This window comes from Tachypleus tridentatus, chromosome 2 (assembly GCF_004210375.1).
Source record: "Tachypleus tridentatus isolate NWPU-2018 chromosome 2, ASM421037v1, whole genome shotgun sequence".
Classification (NCBI taxonomy): Eukaryota; Metazoa; Arthropoda; class Merostomata; order Xiphosura; family Limulidae; genus Tachypleus; species Tachypleus tridentatus.
The window spans coordinates 118,488,159-118,508,183 of NC_134826.1; the positions used below are offsets into that span (position 1 = coordinate 118,488,159).

Here is a 20,025-nt window from a genome sequence, read left to right on the forward strand (position 1 = left end):
AATCAAAATAAAACTGGAAAGATACTCAGATTGTTTTTAGCTCCATTATTAAAAAACATTCTTTACTGACAACTCTGACTCTCCATATTATTTTCTCACTAAACTTTTTTTATGCCTGTGAACATTATTAATGGGAAGAGCACCTAGTTGATGAGCTAGTTAATAAAGTTTAAACATCATTATTTGTAAAATTACCTATTTTGTGACTAATTAAGTTTAAATGCTATAAACAGAAGAGTACTCACAGTATGACCTAAATAGTATTAATAGCAGTTGTATGTATCTGGTGACGAATGCACTTTAATTATTTCAGTGTCATGAAATATTACTTTTCAATTTCAAGTTGTAATTTTGTTTGTTTTTCATAATTAATTTTTTCCTGCTTAAAATTTTATAATTGATGTTACAGGTCTCATTGTAGGAATAAGTTAGATTGAACTGTTAAGGTGTCTTTACTATGAACCTAGGCTTAGTTGTTTATATTTCAGTATAAGCTGAGTTATCTGTTCTTTGTTCTGGTTATGAACTCTGAAAAGTGCGGGTGATTGCTGTGATAGATAACAGAAAAATCATAACTTATTGTTACAGTATTTACTATTACCTCACCAAAAGTTTTTATAAGATTCAAGAACTCATTATCCATATAATTAAAACATGGTTTACATTAATATGGTCAGGGGGACTTTGTAAGATGAAATATGCATGTGTGCCTTGAGTTACCCACTTTCAACAACCAACTCACAACGTTTCACATGATTAATTATTGACACTGTAAGTTGCAGTAGTGTCTTACAGGCTGACTTTGAAAGATCATGGGCCAAAGTAAGAACTAGCCTCATTATGGTTGTTGGAATAAAAAACTTCACCTGCGTTTGTGTTATTGCAATAATGGTGGGCATTTTTTTTCATTATAGAGAATGCTACTAGCACACTGCCTGAAATATACAAGATGTATGTGTACCCTTCTTCCCCACTGTATGTGTGTTGTTGTATAGAAAATGTAACTTTTTTTTTTCTTGGTGTAAGGACTTGGAACCATCTATGACTGTAGTTAATGCTAACTTATGACAAATATAATAAATGTTATATAAATTATATAACAAATATAATAGCAGTAGTGGGAAGTAGCAAAGGTTGTTAACCTCACATTATCATGGCCCTTGTTTTGATCCCATGAAGTTTGATTGAAATTAGCCCAGCAATCTAGGAGTAGTTAGATAATAGACAAAGAGATTTTTGTGCTTTATATGTAGAGAAATGATTATGATTAAGTACAATAATTCATATGTTGATTTTATGGCTTTTGTTTACTGAAAAATAACTATATGGGGTTTAAATTCTCTTATTATTGTGTTGACAAGTTTCATTCTCTAAAATAGTTGTACATCTATTCTAGATTTAGACTGCTGTTACATTTTGGTGAAAATTATCCAAAATTTTGAAAGTTCACTTAAGATGTACTCAAGGAATGATATTGATCAAAAGTCATTAGTGATTTTCTTTTATGAGCATTTGTCTTCTGCTAAATATTCATCATTTCAGTGTTAGTTACACTAATATAGACTCACCTTTGTATTTTTCTATTTTTAGACCAACTATTCGTTTGAATAAGTAACTGCACAAAAAACAAATTATATATGCTTAAGAATATGCTAGAAGTTGCCTGTAAAATTCATTATCATTATTGTGCATTCTAATTAGATTCTAGTGGTTTTAGAATTGAAAGTGAACTCTTTATTGAATTACTTTTTTGCTGTAGCAAAATTATGTCAGATGTAAATAAATCAATTCAATATTTTTGCCATATTTACACAGGAAATTATGCAGGTGAAAAGCTTGCAATGGAGATGAGAAATTTGATGAACTTGGAATGCCACAAAGATAGATTAAAACTGACTTTTTCAAAGTCTTCCAGCAAAACTATTGTTACCAAATTAAATGGAAATAATACAGATCTTCTGGAAGTAACACTACAGGATCAGGCATGTAAGGCAACAACTAATGTCACTCACTTCATTCTGGAGACATCCTTTCATAATTGCGGGTTTAATATTGTATCTGATGGTGGAAGGTACTTCTTCAAGAATCAGGTATGTTAATCCATATATATTATTATTTCATATGGATGTACAGAGAAATAAGTATTCAAAAATTAGTAAAAGCCTTATAGTAAAAGGATATGACTGTTGTTGGAGGATTTAATATAAGTAATTTTTCTTCCAGCTCTTATTCTGGTCTCCTGCAAAGGTTTCAGGCACTTCTGAAAGCATAAGCAGTGATCACTATGACTCTTTTATTGATGATGAAGATATGTTCAACTCAGAAGATGGATCTGGACTGGGTTATCATCTTGTCAAGCTCTAGAAAGTCACCAGAGAATCACACAGTCTCATCTCATTTTTAGTCAAAGTTTTCAATGTGCTTATGACTTCATCAGTGATGGAAACATCTTTGAAATGGTAAGATAAGAGGTTATGTTTAAAAAATATGGAAGAAATGTGCAAAGTATAAGGTTAATAGTGAGATGTGTAGAAGAAGCTACTAATGTAGTTTCCAACATTGAGGTGGTCACATGATCATTACTGTAGGAAAGAGCATTGTTAGAATATAAGGAATGTGGTACCAGTCTTTCATTTTGAATGTAAGGCCATGATACATTAGTATGTATGAAGTGGAAGAGTAAAATATTGCTTATCTTTACTGAATTCTTATTGAAATGTTTAACCCTATCATAACAGGTCACAGGTCAAAGGTTATGTCATTGCATTTGTTGATTGTCATTCAAAATTTTATTCAACTGCTATTTTATGAATTTCAGTCATTAAGTTTGGTTTCAAACTGTAGATTATAACTAAAGTTGACATATTATATGTTACTTAATTTCTTAATTTGAAAGTAAATATTTAAAAAAACACACCGGAAACATCAATTTTTGTGTGTCATGTGGTATGTTGAATGCAGCACTGATTCAAATTGGACATTCATGATATCAAAATACAAAGTCTATAGTTTTGTAAGAATTAGGAACTCCAATTACTGATATTTAAAAGCTGGAATATGAAGTAAAAATCTCCTGTCATTTTTCTATTATGAGATATCACTAGTTTACTGAATCAAACACAATGGCTCCCTTCTCACCTCCTTAGATTTTTGGAAACGGTCTCTTGTATACACTTAATTTTATATATGACATGTGGAGAACCAATCAAAAGCTCAGAATGCCCCACAAGTGGTTTTTCAAGCTATTTTCAAATAAAATGGCATCCTTTCTTTCTTTTAAGACAAACCTTTTTGTGGGTAAGTTGAATCTTTCAGCCTGTTTGAAATTCCTTTTTTTTTTATCATATACATATCATATACATTACTCGGATTCATAAAAGTATTTTTATAAAAGAATTAAAATTACTTTGCATATTGAATAGTCAACATTTTGAAAGAAAATATTTTACGACATATTCTGTAATTAAAAAATCATAATACTTAAAAACCCTGAATTTTGTTTCTACAATAGCTTTGTAATGTTTACCTATACCCTGAAAAATTTTTAAAACATGTATGTTATCAGAAATCTTAGAATAAGTACTCTCCTGGATACCTTCATGGTTACAAGCTGAGTGGATTCCACCCAATCTGTAATGAAAGGGTTAAAAAGATAAAACATTACTATATGCTGTTAGAAGTGATTGTGGTGTTTAAATATGTGCAGTAGTTCTAATATGTTTGTCCTATGTTGCTGAAATATGGAACTACTATGTGAAAAGTGAATGTTGTGTTTAAATGTCTGAAATTGTTTTAAAATGATTGTTATATCTTGATATATTATGTAAAATAAAGGTGTAATTAAGATTTATCGATTTTTTTTTAAAAGTAAAGCTTTCGAAATGACTAATAACAAAATTGTTTTGTGAGAATATGATTTAAGGTTGTAGTCCTACAGGAAGTAACACTGGTGTTTAATGGAATGAAACTATTTTCTTGCAAAATAGAAAACTTGATATATTTACAAAATATATTCATTGTTTAAAAGAGACTTTATTACTGGTACATTTAGGATCTAATGTGCACTTATAGCAAAAATATTGCATAATAATTTAATGTTTTAAGATGTGTCCAAAACAGCTACTTTTTTATAATACGTTTTTAAATATGTTTGTCAAGCAGATTGATGATGCAGAAATTTCCCCAAACACATTTAGGATCTAATGTGCACTTATAGCAAAAATATTGCATAATAATTTAATGTTTTAAGATGTGTCCAAAACAGCTACTTTTTTATAATACGTTTTTAAATATGTTTGTCAAGCAGATTGATGATGCAGAAATTTCCCCAAACTAGTTGATGATGGTGATATAAATAGTTATTAATTTCAGTATATAGTGTAACATTAACCATAACTTATAACTATGAGCTTTACTACTAGGTCAATGATGCTCAGGTATATCACATGGAACTCTACCAGGACTCTCACTTTCGTAACATGCTACAGGAGGGAGATGGACCACTTGAAGTGCTGGCTCGAGATAACATCTATGTAAAGACATCAATTGATGCAGGTTTGTAATATAAGGAATCACATTTTTCTATGTGGTTTTTTCTGTTAGCTTGCCTTATTAAAAAGACGTGCCTGCATGGACATAAATGAATAAGTTATAATACCCTGGTGCACACCTTCAGGGTCACTTAGTATAGGTGCAAAGTTTCTGGTTTCTAGGTTCTTTGCTCTTGGAGCTATGGTGATCATATTTCTTTTCTGCATGGTTTTTCATTAGCTTGCCTCACAAAAAGAAGCATGTCAATATTTAATAATATCCAGGTGCACATCCTGAGGGTTCTGTTCACTTACTACATGTGCACAATTTCAGGTTTCTAAGTTCTTTCTCTTTGGAGCTATGGCAATTATAGGCTAATGGATATGTCCTTTTATTATTGCAGATATATAAAGTATTGAGATTCCAAAAAACAATAACCAATGAATAACCACAACATAGGATGTGTTGCCTCACTTGATACTTGATTAATTATATTGAATAACTTACATTTAATTGTTGTATTTTTGAATACTCATAGATAGAAGTTTGCCAAAATGTTTTGCTTTCTTTTTAGTTCACTAAAATTGTTTTTCTGTTTTATATTTTAAGAAATGCAAATTAAAACAAAAAGCAATATGTGTATACATGCAAGTAATGATGAATATTTATTTCTATACTTTCTTTCCAGGTCTTGATATGTATATAGTAACAGATGAGTGCTGGATTTCTTTATACAACAGCTCATATCATGTAGCTGAAGACAAAGAAATGTTGATACAGCATAGGTAAGGATATAGTGTTTGAAATTCATTCCTGATGTATACTGATCTAACTTCCTCAGTCACCTAACTGTAAATTAGTTACCAAAGTTAGATATGACATTTTTTTTCAACTGAAACGCAGTTATTAAGGAAGTTTGAACTGGGTGTAGCCTCTTGAATTGTAATATGCCACTGAACACATTTTATGCTTTCAATTATGAGTAGCTTTACAGGAAGCTGGTGCTGTTGAACTATTTTCTTCTCTCTGGGCATCATTTCTAAATTAGGAAGAGCTTTGTCTTAACCAAATCTAAAAGTGTTTTTTTTTTTACTTAACCATTCAAAATGGATATTTTGTAGTCTGTTTGTATAATATAGGCATAATGAGCTAGTTTTTTTTCATATATATCATTCCATTTAAGTCTAAATGCCTATACTTATATCCTTTTTTCTTTAAATATGCATCTCGTACATAATTTTATTTATAATTTTAGCTGCCCCAAACATTTGAGTGTTGGTCTACTGAGTGCAGAATCATCTAATACTGGAGACAATTTGAATGGTTTGTATCTTCAGCAGGGGTTCTTCTTTCAGTTGACTGAAAGGTGGATTGGTCATGATGTTTATTTGTATTGTCGACTTGCAGCGTGTTCTGAAAAAACAAACAGTCCAGTTGATGGAATTAAACAGGTAAGACTGAAGATATGCTTTTGTTTTTAAACTTTTTCAAGCATAAAATAGTTCTGTGTATTGTATGAAACAGCTGAAGCTTCATTATTATTACTTATGTTTTTGTATCAGTTATGAAGTATAATTTTGCATCGTATTATTGTAAACTACAAAAGTGTCTTAAGAAAGTTATTGAATGTTTTGTGGTAGATACATTGATGATTAGACATTTTTAGATATTTGTGAAGCATTATAACTGATTTATTATAACATATTTTATGAATGCAGAAGTTTAAAAATATTTTATATCTTGAAAGTTTTCCTCATCATTCTGATAATTTGAAACACTATTAGAAAAACTTATAAAATAATGCAATATTTGGCAGTTATTTATGCAGAGATTATCTGCAAAAGCTTAGTGAACTTATCTAATTTTAATATTCTTTTCTTCATTTTAACCCATTTGCAATGGCCTGTATATAACATACACAAGTTTGTATACACATTTGCAAATACCAAGTATTTACACTACAACTTTTAGTGTGTGTATATCCTCACAAAATTTGGTAGACTTTTAGTAAAGATTACAAGTTCTTTTTATGTAGACCAAAAAATCAAATTTTTTAATGAAATATTTTTATTAAATATTTGCTTGTTAAAATATGGAGTCTGTACTGTTACTAGTCGGAACAGAAAGTGATTTCATGTTACCATTAAAAAATTATTCTTTGTCTCAAAAATTCTCAAATATTGTTTGTGTAATTTCTAAAACCCCCTAAATTTATTTCAAGTGTTTTTTTTTAATGAGACTTTATATTTTGTTATTTTCTGTACCTCAACTATCTTGGTTCTATTGATTGACTGACCTCGTAACGATCTTAAATAAAATGTTAGGAAATAAAAATAAATTATGCTATTTTTCATGCTAGAATAACTATATATTATAACATAAAAATACAAGTATTTAATCTAAGTAGCTTAAATGTCATAATGTTATATATATTTATTATTTTTTATTATATCGACCTACCAGTCTTGCCTAGTTAATATTACATGACATGGTATGCATGCACTCATGTTACTGTATCCAATAATAAAAAAACTAACTTTTAGTCTTTGTTAAATGACCCTGTCTTGGTTGTGTTTTGGTGGACTAATATTTTGTAACATACAATCACATTTCAATTATTAAACATTATATATTAACATTTAGAAATAAGTAATGAAACTTATTTTGTTTAAATATAGTACAATAAATAAAGAAGTAAAGCAAACAATTATTTCTTATAACTAACACCTTTGAACTTGATTGCTGCTGGACAATAAGTTGCTAATGTTAAGTCTTTTAAAATTTTGCACTTGGAGAATATAAAGCAAAATTGTTTTTTTAGGTTTTATATATACATTTGAATGACCAAAATAATAAATAACTAAGCTGTATTTAGGTTAAAGAAAAATGAAACTTAGAGCAAACTAAAGACACAGCTTACCTCATTGAAATCTTGGTTCAAAATAACATGATAGCCTTTTAACAGATTAAAATGGCTGATAAAACCACTAGAGGACATTCTAAGCTGTCAATTGGTTATTCACACGTCATATACTGAAAAAGTATATATACAAGGGACTGTTTCAAAAAATGGAAAGAGGTGAATGGGAGCATAGTGTTTGATTCAGTATATAAGCCATTTCTCAATAAAATAAAAAATATATGAGGTTCTTATTACATATTCTAGCTTGTCAGTATAGGTAATTTGAGTTCCTAATTTGTATGAAACTATAGAGATAGTATTTTAACATCATAAAATCTAATTTTAATAATTGTTGCATTCAACATACCATATGATTCACTAAAACTGCATTTAGATGTGTTCTTTTAATATTTACTTTTAAATTAAGAAATTAACTCTACAGTTTGATTCCAAACTTATTCACAGAATTTCATAAAATAGTAGTTTAATAAAATTTTGAAGGGAAGTTAACAAACAAGGTAACATGGCCTTTGACCTGTGACCTGTTGTGAAAAGGTTAATTTACAGTATTTATATTTGTGAACAAAGTGTTTGAAATCAGGATAAATTCCTAATTCTTAGGAAAGTAAGTTCATAAAACCAAAGTTTTAATGTTAGATACACCATTGATAGTGCAATGTATGATATTTTGATAAAAAGTATTAAATTTTTTATATTAGCTTTATTCTTTCAACAGTGTATTGACCCAAAAGAATACTGTGTTGGAAACAGTATCAAGCAGTTTTTGGAAAGTCGAGCAGGACGTCACTTTAGTACAATAATCAAAGGACCATTACATGTTTTACCTCCCCAAAGAAGTAGAAGCTCAAATACAGAAAATTCAAAAAGTGGGTCAAATAATTGAAAACTAAGAATATGTCTATTAGGTCTAAAAATAGAAATTTTTAACCATTTATATACAAATTTAGTCATTTTGACCACCTTTGCAACCGCTGTATAACAATGAAACTATATATGCTATAATTTTTGATGTAGTAAGTTTATTTTCTTGAAATTTGACAAATTTTCAGTAAACATTAAACATTTTTTACGTATAAAATCATTTAATTTTTAATTAAGTATTTGCACTAGAAATTTGTCTGTGAATTTATAGTCAAAGTCTGACTCAGGCTATGAATAGTCTGTGTGTAAAATTATTTTGGTATTAAGATGAGAAAAGTATTTTTTGTTTCACAGTTTTCAAATTTCAATTGCATAAGCTCTAGAACCTTCAATAATGAACATCCAAAGTTGTTGTTTTTTTCTGTAAAACGTTATATTTTCTTACCCTAACAATATAAATATGTTCAGTCCTCTTGACAAATATTATATCCACCATAAAAAAAGTATGAAATACACATCAGTTATCTTTTCTTTTTTTCTCTCTCTAATAACTGCATATTGTTACAGAAAGTTGCACAGTAATTGTTCTTACAGTCAAAACTAATACAATACTGATCTTCCAATCATTTGGATTTAGTTTTAAAATCACTTAGGTTAGTGCCAGAGCAAATTATCACAACAAGGAAGTTATCTATAAACACAGCATTGAATTACCAGTATATTCAGCCAAACCACCAAAAGCTGTACTCATTGGATATGTTCATTTTATTAAATATTTTTTAAATTAACTTTTTTGTTAAACTTAACATGTTTTCACTTTTACATATAAGTTACTTGTATAACAATAAATAAATAAAAGATATATATATATAAACAAGAAATTTAGTACTTAACATATGAGTATTGGATATAAATACTTAAATAGCAAATATCAGAGGGAATTATTGATAACTTTTAAAAATAACACATGTTTAGAGGGGCATGACATGTTACTTTTAATGTATAACATATAAATACTTGAAGGAAGAAGAACAGTGGCTATGAATTTTCATTTTAACTTAGAAATATCAACCATACATAGCTCTGTAAGTTCTCAGAAACTTAGTAAATACCATATTGGCTGAACTACAGGCAGATCTCTTGAACATAAGGCAACTTCCATTTTCAGAAACCATGGGAAATCAAAATCGAGTATCATAATGTCCTTCTTTAAGTCCACAAAGTCAATACTATAACTGAATAGCCAGCTATGGATTAGTTGCAAGAATTAGTGATGACTTTGAGTGTAAATCTGGTAGACAGACACTATCTGGACATTCAAGAATGCAACAGGCTATAGCAGGGGGAAAAGACCTGTGTTTGACTGTGATTATAAGTTTATTATGAATTTTACAGCCTAATTATTACTAAATTAAAGATAGCTTTATAATCAGGCATATACAGCAATATAGGAGTTCAAGAAAATTCTAATCTGCAGTTCAGAGAAAAGAGTCACATGATATATGAATGTGAAAATACAGGACTTGTTTGAATATTTCCTTTTGAAATTAAGATATTCATGTTTATTTAATATTAATATTTGAATTATAAACTACATTTTAATGAAAAGTTTATGGCCTTACACTGATAATATAGTAGTTTAACTTAAATATAATTTTGTAAAAAATGTTATGATATGTGTGCTATAATCTATGCATAAAGTTAAGATATAGATTTAAATAGCTTTCAGAAGTATGGCAAATTATATTCCTTCATATTATTTTCTGAAAAATATATATATTTTTACTAGTTTGCAAAACAAGCTTATATGACAAGAACATTTAGTATATAAGCTAAATGATTTAACAGGATAAACATAAAAGAACATAAACATCAGAAGTGTATACTTACCTCTTTGCACAACACTCCTCCCTCAACACATTAATGTGTAATATACCAGACTGTGATCGAATACCATTACACTATAGCTTTCCATTAGCATCCATCATCTGCAGTAATACCTGTGAACACTAGTATTAGATCAAAAACTTATCATTTTCTTGATGTTGCTTGATTTAGACATCTTGAATTTGTTTCTTTGTCAGAGATACATAATTTTTGCATTCCCTTTTTTATTTTAACTTTCAGTTAAACTTCATTGCCAAATTCTTCTGGTGTTGTACTTTGGTATTTTTATTTTAAGTCAAAGGTTCACTCAGTTGTAACCAAAGAAAACAAAAGTTTTTGCATCATTTCAGAAACCAATTTCTATATTCACATTTCTAACACTTCACCACAAAGGTTGTCTTCTACAATTTCAATTGCAACTGGAGCCATTCTCATGGTCAGTGATGTTACTACCATTGTGCCACAGAGGGTTGGTTCTATTCAACTCTCTTCATTTCAGATCTAAGATTCTTGACCAACTGCTTCTGTTACTTCAATGGACTTGCCTTTTTTGGTTCTTCTCTTTCTGATGAGGAACAGGTAACCTCACCCTTGTCCTTTTACTTTTTTAATTACTTGGGTATGTGACATTCTTTCTCCAGTTGTTGTTGTTTAGTCTTGGGCTGTTTTGTTACTTGTACCTTTTTTATTTTATTTTCATCACATTGCTATCCCTGATATTATTGTTCATGTCAATAATTTTTATCTTAATTTTGCATTGACTCTCAGCTGCCTCAACTTTGAAAAACTTATTATGTGACTTGTGGATGAGATGATTTTACTTTACTCTTTCTTTGAATTTTACTCAATTCTTTTTCTGTCTATCATGCCTTCATCTTCTGTGGCTCCATATCAAGACTTTAGCAGCCTTACTGGGGAAATTATACTGTGGATGAAAATGACCATGGTTAAAGTTTATTATGTTTTTTTCCTCATTTTGATTGCTATGTTCTCCTGTCATTTCCTCTGATTCATCCTTAACAGACAGATTTTTCATTTCTGAGCCATTCCTTCTGATTAGCAGTTGACCTATACATATTCAATCAGGTACTGTAAGCTTCCATGTGGAGGATAAATTCATTGGATTTCTATTTTCACTATTACATGGATGACTGGCTCCTTATTGCAGGAAGCATTCTTGACCACCTGAATTCCCAGTCTCTGTTTGTTTGATTGACTTGGGAGTTTTTCAACTCATCTGCATGGTGAGCTCAGCCTTTTCCTCTCGTGTCTCCTTTTCTTCCTGCACTAGAGATTCTCTCTAGAGGGCTCTGACTTTGCTAAATTCCTTATTCCTCTTGAACATAGTCATATGAATATCCTTCAACAAACCCTCACAGATCAATGGAAGATGTCCAAGGATCCACTGTCTTCTCTTGCATATTTGTTCCCATCTCTTCCCCTCCTGATGTCATGGTGGCTTGTTAGGCCACACCAAATTCACCCTACTCATCTGGTCTTCCATCTGTTCACTGATGCCTCTTTTTTCAGAGAAGAGACATATACACTTTTTTCAAGGGTTTGTTGTCCATTAAAGCAGTCTTTTCTTATCATCATCATCAACCTTGCCTTACTGGTCATTTTGTTAAGGGTCATTCAGACAATCCACTGCAGTTTATTATGTCAGATGATAGAGAGTCATTCTTTCTCAGGGCATCTGCTTTTTGGTTCTAGATTTTCTCCTTTGGGATCATGTTCACTACATTCAATAGTCTATCACATTGAAAAATCATTAAACTTAACAACAAATTGATTGTCTCACTTAATCTGAACCCTATATGTCAGTAGATTTGTTCACACTTTGGGAGTCCTCTTATTGATATTTTTACAACTTTCTTCAACACCAGTTTCCACTTTTATGGTTACCAGTTCCAGATTCTGCAACTTTGACAGTAGATGTTCTGAACCAGGACTGAATCAATCTTTTTCATTAGGTCTATCCTCTTCCTTAATTTGTCCCCCACTAGTACAGCAGTATGTCTCCATTTTTTACAACGCTAAAATCAGGAGTTCGATTCCCTTTGGTGGGTTCAACAGATAGCCTGATGTGGCTTTGCTATAAGAAAAACATACAAACACACATCTCATTAATTTATTGTGAGGATGCTGTAGCATGTTCAGAGGCACATCTTACTATGTATTTCTCTTGCTACTTTTGACTGGCTGAGTTTTGTAGAAACCACAACTGAGCCAGCCAAAGAGGAGCAAATGTATGATTTACTACTGCTGGTTCCTTTTTTATTCTTTTCCTCCAAGTTTTCCAACTCTTTCTCATCTCACTTTTATTTTACCAAAGTTTTCAAGGACAGTTTATTTGTTTCTTTTATTGCCAGTCAGAGAGTTAACTTTTTGAATGACATTCATTCTCTTTCCCAGCCATTCATTTCTTTCTTTAGTTCTTACAGACCTCTTCTGAGCCCTTATCATTAATCATTCTCTTCATTCAGTTCTTATTCCAGACTGGAATGTCTGTTTGATTCTTTGGCCTCTCTATTCAAACTCTTGACCACCTGCTTCCTTTGATATCTTCCTTTAATGATGTAGCTGCTTTATATTCCCACTTGTGGGAAATGTTACTTTTTCATTTTTTGTTTTGGGCAACCTCTGCACTCTTTATCACTGGGATACTTTACTTTTATTATTTGACCACTCCTTCCTCTACAGGAATTGGTTTGCCTGGAAGGATGAACAGATTATTTTCCAATCATTCTCCCATTTTTGCTGTGCACAGTTGTACTGTTCATGATTGCCCTCTTTGTGCTTTTCAGGTAGATTTCTATTATCTTATTCATACTGCTCCAATATGAGGAAATCAACATTATATTTTTGTACTGTGAAATTCATCCTTTTTTTTTTAATAACTTATCCTTTTTCACTTTATTGGCTGGATTAAACAATATAACCACCTTGTTTATTTTTCCATTGGAGAGGACACCTTTCACCCTTTTCTTGTCACCTTTTCTCAAGTTTATTTCATAGTTTCTTTTGTCCCTCTCTTTTGATACCTACTGACAGGGATGAACAATCCATGGCACATTTGTGTCCAGTTGTGTACAAAAAAAATTAAATTTTTATCTACCTCTAAGTTTTGTTTTCCTCCAGTTGCCATTCTCCAATCTTCTCAGAGACTCTACTGAAATGAGCTATTGATTATTCAATTGTTTTTCTCTTCTGACTTTCTTATCACCATTATTATATCTCTTTTTCTCTATACTGGAGATGATGAAACCCACCATGTGGTAGATGATACTTTACAGGGAACACTACTTTCTCCTAAAGTCCATATTGAATGAGGGACAAAAGTATTAATTCTACCTGTCCTTACACCTGATAGTACATACTGTTCCTGTTTGAATTAATCCATTGCAGAGTAAGAATATGATATTATGTAGATGATAGAAAATTCCTTTTGGCATCTCTCTCTCTCTCTCTGATGTTCTCCTTTGTGGTAATAGGAGAATTTTAGAATCTTTGTTCTCCAGTTCCAAACTGCTGGGGATGGCAACATAAAGAGTTTCCTTTGAATTGGTATAATTAATCATACTTTTATAAAAACAAGTGGATGAATTTCTCAATTTAAAATAGGGCTGTGATGTTACACAGAAGCGTAATACAGGCCACCACACTACATTTTGAATCAAGCCATTCCCAGTGGTTCAGCCAGTCAGTCAGATGGATCTTACATGCAGATCTGTATCAGCTTCATGCAGTGTATATTTTTATATGTATCTCCAGAACTTTACAGCCTGAATTATTACCATAGCCACACTACATGCTGCTGTTCATCTTACAGTCCACCCATCTCTGCAACATTTTCATATCACATAGAAGATTCTTTTGTTAGTACCCGTTCCTTTACCACTTTTATTGAACTAAAACTATTTCCTTCATGATGAAGATGCTGTCTTCCAGTGAGTGATGCCCTACTAAGTTACCCCCTTCCCATATCAGGTGACACACTCCATGGTTTTTTTTTTCCTTTCTGAAATGAGTTCATCTTTTTAATTCCTGTATCTTTTAAATGTGGGATTTTAGCTCATTGTTGTGTAGTGAAGTGAATATACATTTCTGAAGTTAACATTTTCCTTACCTGAAGATATATTTCAGATAAATATCTTTCTTCACAACCTCCTACCCTTCCTCCTCTATCCTAATATATTTCTTATGTTTCACCAATGTTCTTATGAGGTCCATAGTCTAATTATGACTGCATCATAGGTTAGAACGTTACATGTCAATCAATATGTGTAGGAATTGGAGTATCGTTCAAGGCGTCTGGTTTGCACAAAAATTTTCATAACAGTGGTGCAAGGTAATAGCTCTTTGTTGTACAAAGAGATGAGTATCTATCAGAAATACATTTTCAGGTAAAGAAAATATTAACACAAAAGAGTGGTAACATGTAGGTTTTAATTCAATAAGACCAACATGTTCTAAATGTGGATCAAGTACAACATTTTAGAATATTAGAAATGAACTACAGCATTAACCATGGAACATTTAAATACAGTTTTGGATATCATTGATGTTTTAACATTTTAAATGCTTTAATAGATTGTTTAAGCAGAGTATTCTTGATGAAACTTTGTAGAATGGACAGCAACTGCCTGTTGTGGAGACTCAAGTGTAGAGAATGACATTTCGAAAGTCCTTCAAGTCATTGTGTGTGTAGGTGTTGTCGGTCTTTTATAGCATTCTGGTGGAATGTGGAGAACTTGTTATGATTGGCTGGATTATCACTGTTGCTGATTTCCTGTAGATTCAACTAATGGCAGCCACAGGTTACTCACCTCTAATCTACAGGAAATCTTTCCTCCAATCAGAAACAGTGAAAATCCAACCAATCATAACAAGTTTTCCACGTTCCATCAAGACCCTATAAAAGACCGACAACACCTTCACACACACACAGACTTGAAGGTGAAAGATGGAAGACTTTTGAAACATCATCCTCTACACTTGTGTCTCCACAACAGGCAGTTGCCATCCATTCTAAAAACTTTCATCATTTTAAATGCTATCGCAAAACTACAAGTTTTCACCTTGATTTTAGAATCAGTATTTTAAGTTATTTTTGTTGTAACTATTCTCTCTAAAACACAAGTTTTTTGTGATACAAAGAAACTATTACAAATGGAATTTTTGACATTACAGGGCTTAAAATTAGTGAGAGCTCAGGAGCAAGAGGCCCCCAAAAAGGAACTTATGACAAACCATGAATGGACTTTTCAAAATTTATAAACTTGTTAGTCATGTATACAAATATTGTCACTATGAATGCCCATATATTGAAAGTTACCTTTTGTTTTGTTTGTTTTATATTTTGGGCAAAGCTACATGAGAGCTATCTGCACTAGCCATCCCTAATTTAGCAGTGTAAGACTAGAGAGAAGGCAGCTAGTCATCACCATACACTGCCAACTCCTGGGCTACTCTTTTACCAATGAATAGTGGGATTGATCATGACATTATAACGTCCCCATGGTTGGAAGGGCAAGAATGTTTGATGCAGTGGGGATTCAAACCTGCGATCCTCAGATTACGAGTCGAGCACCTTAGCCACCTGGCCATGCCAGGCCCTATATTGAAAGTAAATGCACTTACATTAATATGAATGCTATCATTTTGATCACTATTCAGACTTTTGGCATCAATGTAATGAAACTGATATATAAATTTTCGTTTATAAAATTTGAAATATATGGTGATTATTAGAACTTTTATAAAGGTAACTACTGTCTTCAATCAGAATGTTTTTTATTTTTTATGTATGACACCAATGCTGTATCAAGATTTACATGTTTGAAAGATGTACACACAAGTTCCTTTTGTCAATACTTTCCAAAAAAAAGACGAAAAAATTTCAAACTTGCAAATTGTTTTGAGAATCTAACTTATTGCACCAACAATGTTTATAAATTTATGCAAGTTAGGACAAATATTTTTTAATCCAACTCTACAAACTTTACACTAGCCAGAAACAAAAAAAAACAAAAAAACTTAATAGTACTGTTTTACTAGTCATGCTAATATTGGAGATTGCTGATTATTATAGTTCACAACTGACCCAATTCTGTTTAGGTACAGTAAAGTTATTGTTGTCATTGTGTAATATTATTGACAGTTTAACTTTAAAAATTGAAGTGACTACAGAGAATTTACTTTCAAGTTTCATTAATTTTAAATTGTTGAAATTATCATTAATATACTAAGAAAGAAATTGTTATCTTTTAATTTTTTTATTTAAATGAGTGTTGATAAAAATGTGAACTGACCTTATGGCTAGAACATGATCAGTACGTAATATGTTGTGTGAGGAAAACAGACTGTTGAGGTTCATTGGCTAACTATCATTTACTTCATCCATACGTTCAAATACTTTTGCTATCACTATATATTTTGAACTGAACCACTTTCTAAAATAAACACAGTATTCCAACCAAAGATCAAATAAAGTGACAGCATTTGAAAGTTTTGTTTGTAAAGAAAGGATTCTTCAATCTTGTTGCTAAAAGTTTTTTTTCAATTAACCCTAGAAAAACGTCCTTTTAAGTGTATTTTTATTGCATACATAGTCATTAACTTTCCAACCTTAAAAAACAAAATGACAAATTTAAATGAATTATGATAAAGAAGATTCACATCATACTGGTTGAATTATTTAAAAATTACCACCTTCTGGCTCAACAGAGATACTTTCAACCAAAGAGTCTGTTTCAAATCGTATTATTTACACTGCATCACTTTAGGCATTTGTCTAAAATCATAAAATGTTAGCTTTTACTGTAAGTTACAGGTACAGTGATCAGTTGGTTCATGATTTTTTTTTTCTATTTTGCATAAAAATATGTGTCAGCTAGATGGTAATGGGTTCAATGGGAGTAAGAATAGATAACACTGGCAGTGATGCAAATATTTTCTTTATTTATTTTAATTTTTAAAAGATTACTTTAACCTGTTGACTGCCAAGTATTTCAGCTGCTACAATACAACTCTAATGCTTTTTCATTTTGTAACATTTTTCGTGACGCCATTTTGGATCAAAAGTGAAACAACTTGTAAGTAGGTCAAATGCATGTATGGTGCTGACATCTAGCGTTGAAGGTAGGTAGGTATTGAGAACGAATTAACTCGTCCATGGCACTGTGTTACCAATCGGTTCGGACGAGTTATCTCATCTACGTCACTGAACAGGTTAAAAGTGAACAGGAAATCACTTATACAGTAAAGACCAGATGTCAAATAAAAATTATTATTCTAAAAATATGAAATAGTGACTCTTGTATTTTTTTTCATGAAATAAGAATTCACAACAATATAAATCGAGATATATTGATATATCTTTAGTTTTCTTTCAATATATGTAACATCTACTATTTAATTCAGTGATTTTTATCATAAACTCCACTACAGAATACATTTTACTATGAGCTATAGGATTGGTCCCGAAAATTGCTTGCATAAAAAGTACATTTTTGGTGGCCCTGCTGATTGTCTAAAAAAACAACAAGCATGATCCCACATTAACATATAGAATGTATTTATTGTTTATTTCTATACATATTTATGCTTTAGACCTGCTAAAATGCTAATGGTTTTCCTTTGTGTTTTTCTGTAGCACCATTCTTGTTTAAACATCTTCCACCATTGAATAAGCATCCAGATGTGTCACCTCCATCAGATGTTCAATTTAAAAAAGACATGTGTGGAACACAGAATATGGTGGGAGTATCAACAGCTGCTATTGTGGGAATAGCTTTTGCCTCTTTTATTATTGGAGTTGGGTTAATGGCTGTTCTGTGGTTTATAACCATATGTACAGGTGCGTACTAATATGAAAATTAAATAAACAGTTGAAGAATTCAGAATGTTTCCAAGAAAATTGGGTTTAAATCAGTTAAAAAAACAACTTTTAAAATATAAGCTAGTTTTTCAGTATGTATTTTCTTGATTAAAATAAATCTAACATACTGAGTATTTATAATATTTATTAGGAACAAAAGTCAGGTGGACCAACTTCTTAATCCAAGAAGTACTGATGCTGTCTGTAACTACAATGACTTCTTAAACCTATTTTTTCTAAGCCAATTTTGCATCTAATTGCTTGTAGATCCGTGACTTTGTTGATTATAAAGTCCCTAATATTGTGAGAGTTACATAAAAATGCAAAAAATATATATCATCAATATTATAATTAATCATAATAATTATTGATAAAATTCCCTACATATTTTATTTCATCTAATTCTTTACATTGAGATAAAGATATAAAATTATTTAATATGGTGAAGTATAAAGACTGACTAGTTGTGAATGGTAGTAACATGAGGGCTAAAAGTGTTATATCTAAGTTTACATTCAAGGTACCTTATGGAAACTGAATGAGCATCAGAAATGAGAATTGTTAGAGTTTAAACTCAAAATATTTTTGAATAGTCATAATTTTGCTAAAATCTTATTTTTTGGCAGAAGACATCCTATAAAGATAGATTATTTCATTAAATAATAGATATTTAAGATTAAACTCAGGGTTGCTAATGAGAATGGATCATTTTACCTAGTAAAATTTGTCAAAGTTTAAACACAAAATATACAAAGAAATTACTGCTTAATAGCCTTACTTAAGTACTAGTGTATGCTTACATTGAGAGCTGAATACATTATTGACATTCACAGAAGATTTATAAAGCAAAAGAGGAACTTATAATTGGATTAACAGTATTGAGTTTCATACTATTTAGCTGATTTATCACTGATTTAGTGATTGAGGTAGCACATTTTTATATTGAGTCAGAGCTTTGTCATTCTGAAATAGTTTCGAACTATACATAGCAACTTTTTTGTAGTAGCAGTCAAATGGAAACTACTGACCCCTTAGTAAACTTTTTTATGTTTAAACCTGTCTTTCATAGATCCTACTCGGAAGAACCAAGACCACCAGCAGGGTGGCGTTCACCATCATCACCATCACCGTCATTCTGGCTATGATCTTTCAGGACATAGTGGAAGTTCAACTCCCAGTTCACAAGTTCCCATGGCAGTCACATGACTTCTATACAGTTGCTTTTGTTTTACTCAGTGGAAGAAGTTCCTGCCCTCCTTAAGTACCTGAAAGCAGCTTGTTTACTTGTTTGGTATGTGCATGTATGCATGTGCCTGTGTCAGAAAAACATCACAATAAACCTTGAAAGTACAACATCTTAGTATAAAATTTTGGATACATATCACCATTTATTTAAAGGAAAAGAGATATACTTTTAAACTCAGGCTGTAATTATATGATGCCAGATAGATATTTATATCTTTTATAACTAATCTTTTTCTTTAGTATGTTACCATACCATTGTCTGAAAATGTACGTGGATTGAGTGTACAAAACATACTTTATTATTGCTCATTCCAGAAATATTATCAGAGTTTGCTCTGTCACAGTGATTGATTTGTGAATTGTTATTTGTTGTATGTTGAGGTACTTCTTTGTGGTTAACGGTGCCATAGTGTCTCAGGTAAAAGTTGTATTTTTAGTTTATTATATTACTTTATGTATATTACTGTAAATTTTGTAGATGTTTTCCAACCTAATTAAACGGCTGAAATTCAGTGGTTCTTTTTCAGGGTCTTGTATATAGCCTCTGTATGTTTGAACAAGTTTTTTGTTATTGAAGAATCTGTTCAGTAACTTTGTTAGTATAAGTAATGGTTATTGCTGAATATCTCAGGAAAGTATTAAGAAAGATGTGTACACCAGTTTTGAATGTGTTGTAGAAAGTTTCAAAAATTTATAT

General features: G+C 31.1%; 1 protein-coding gene across 1 annotated transcript; it reads left to right on the top strand.

Annotated features, from left to right (window-relative positions):
* The first annotated feature begins 812 nt into the window (after nt 1-812).
* Nucleotides 813-19,433, top strand: LOC143245586 (transforming growth factor beta receptor type 3-like). The gene is made up of 9 exons (XM_076491943.1): nt 813-822; nt 1,816-2,071; nt 2,309-2,459; nt 4,422-4,554; nt 5,219-5,315; nt 5,786-5,981; nt 8,169-8,319; nt 17,859-18,062; nt 19,153-19,433. The coding sequence occupies exons 1-9, from the start codon at nt 813-815 to the stop codon at nt 19,287-19,289; spliced, it is 1,335 nt and encodes a 444-aa protein (XP_076348058.1). The 3' UTR covers nt 19,290-19,433.
* The last annotated feature ends 592 nt before the right edge of the window (nt 19,434-20,025 follow it).

Bases quoted from the DNA above. Each gene is read 5' to 3' on its own strand.
- LOC143245586 (XM_076491943.1), top strand. The intron at 4,555-5,218 runs GTTTGTAATATA...CTTTCTTTCCAG, and splicing joins AAAGACATCAATTGATGCAG to GTCTTGATATGTATATAGTA. The intron at 5,316-5,785 runs GTAAGGATATAG...TTATAATTTTAG, and splicing joins GAAATGTTGATACAGCATAG to CTGCCCCAAACATTTGAGTG.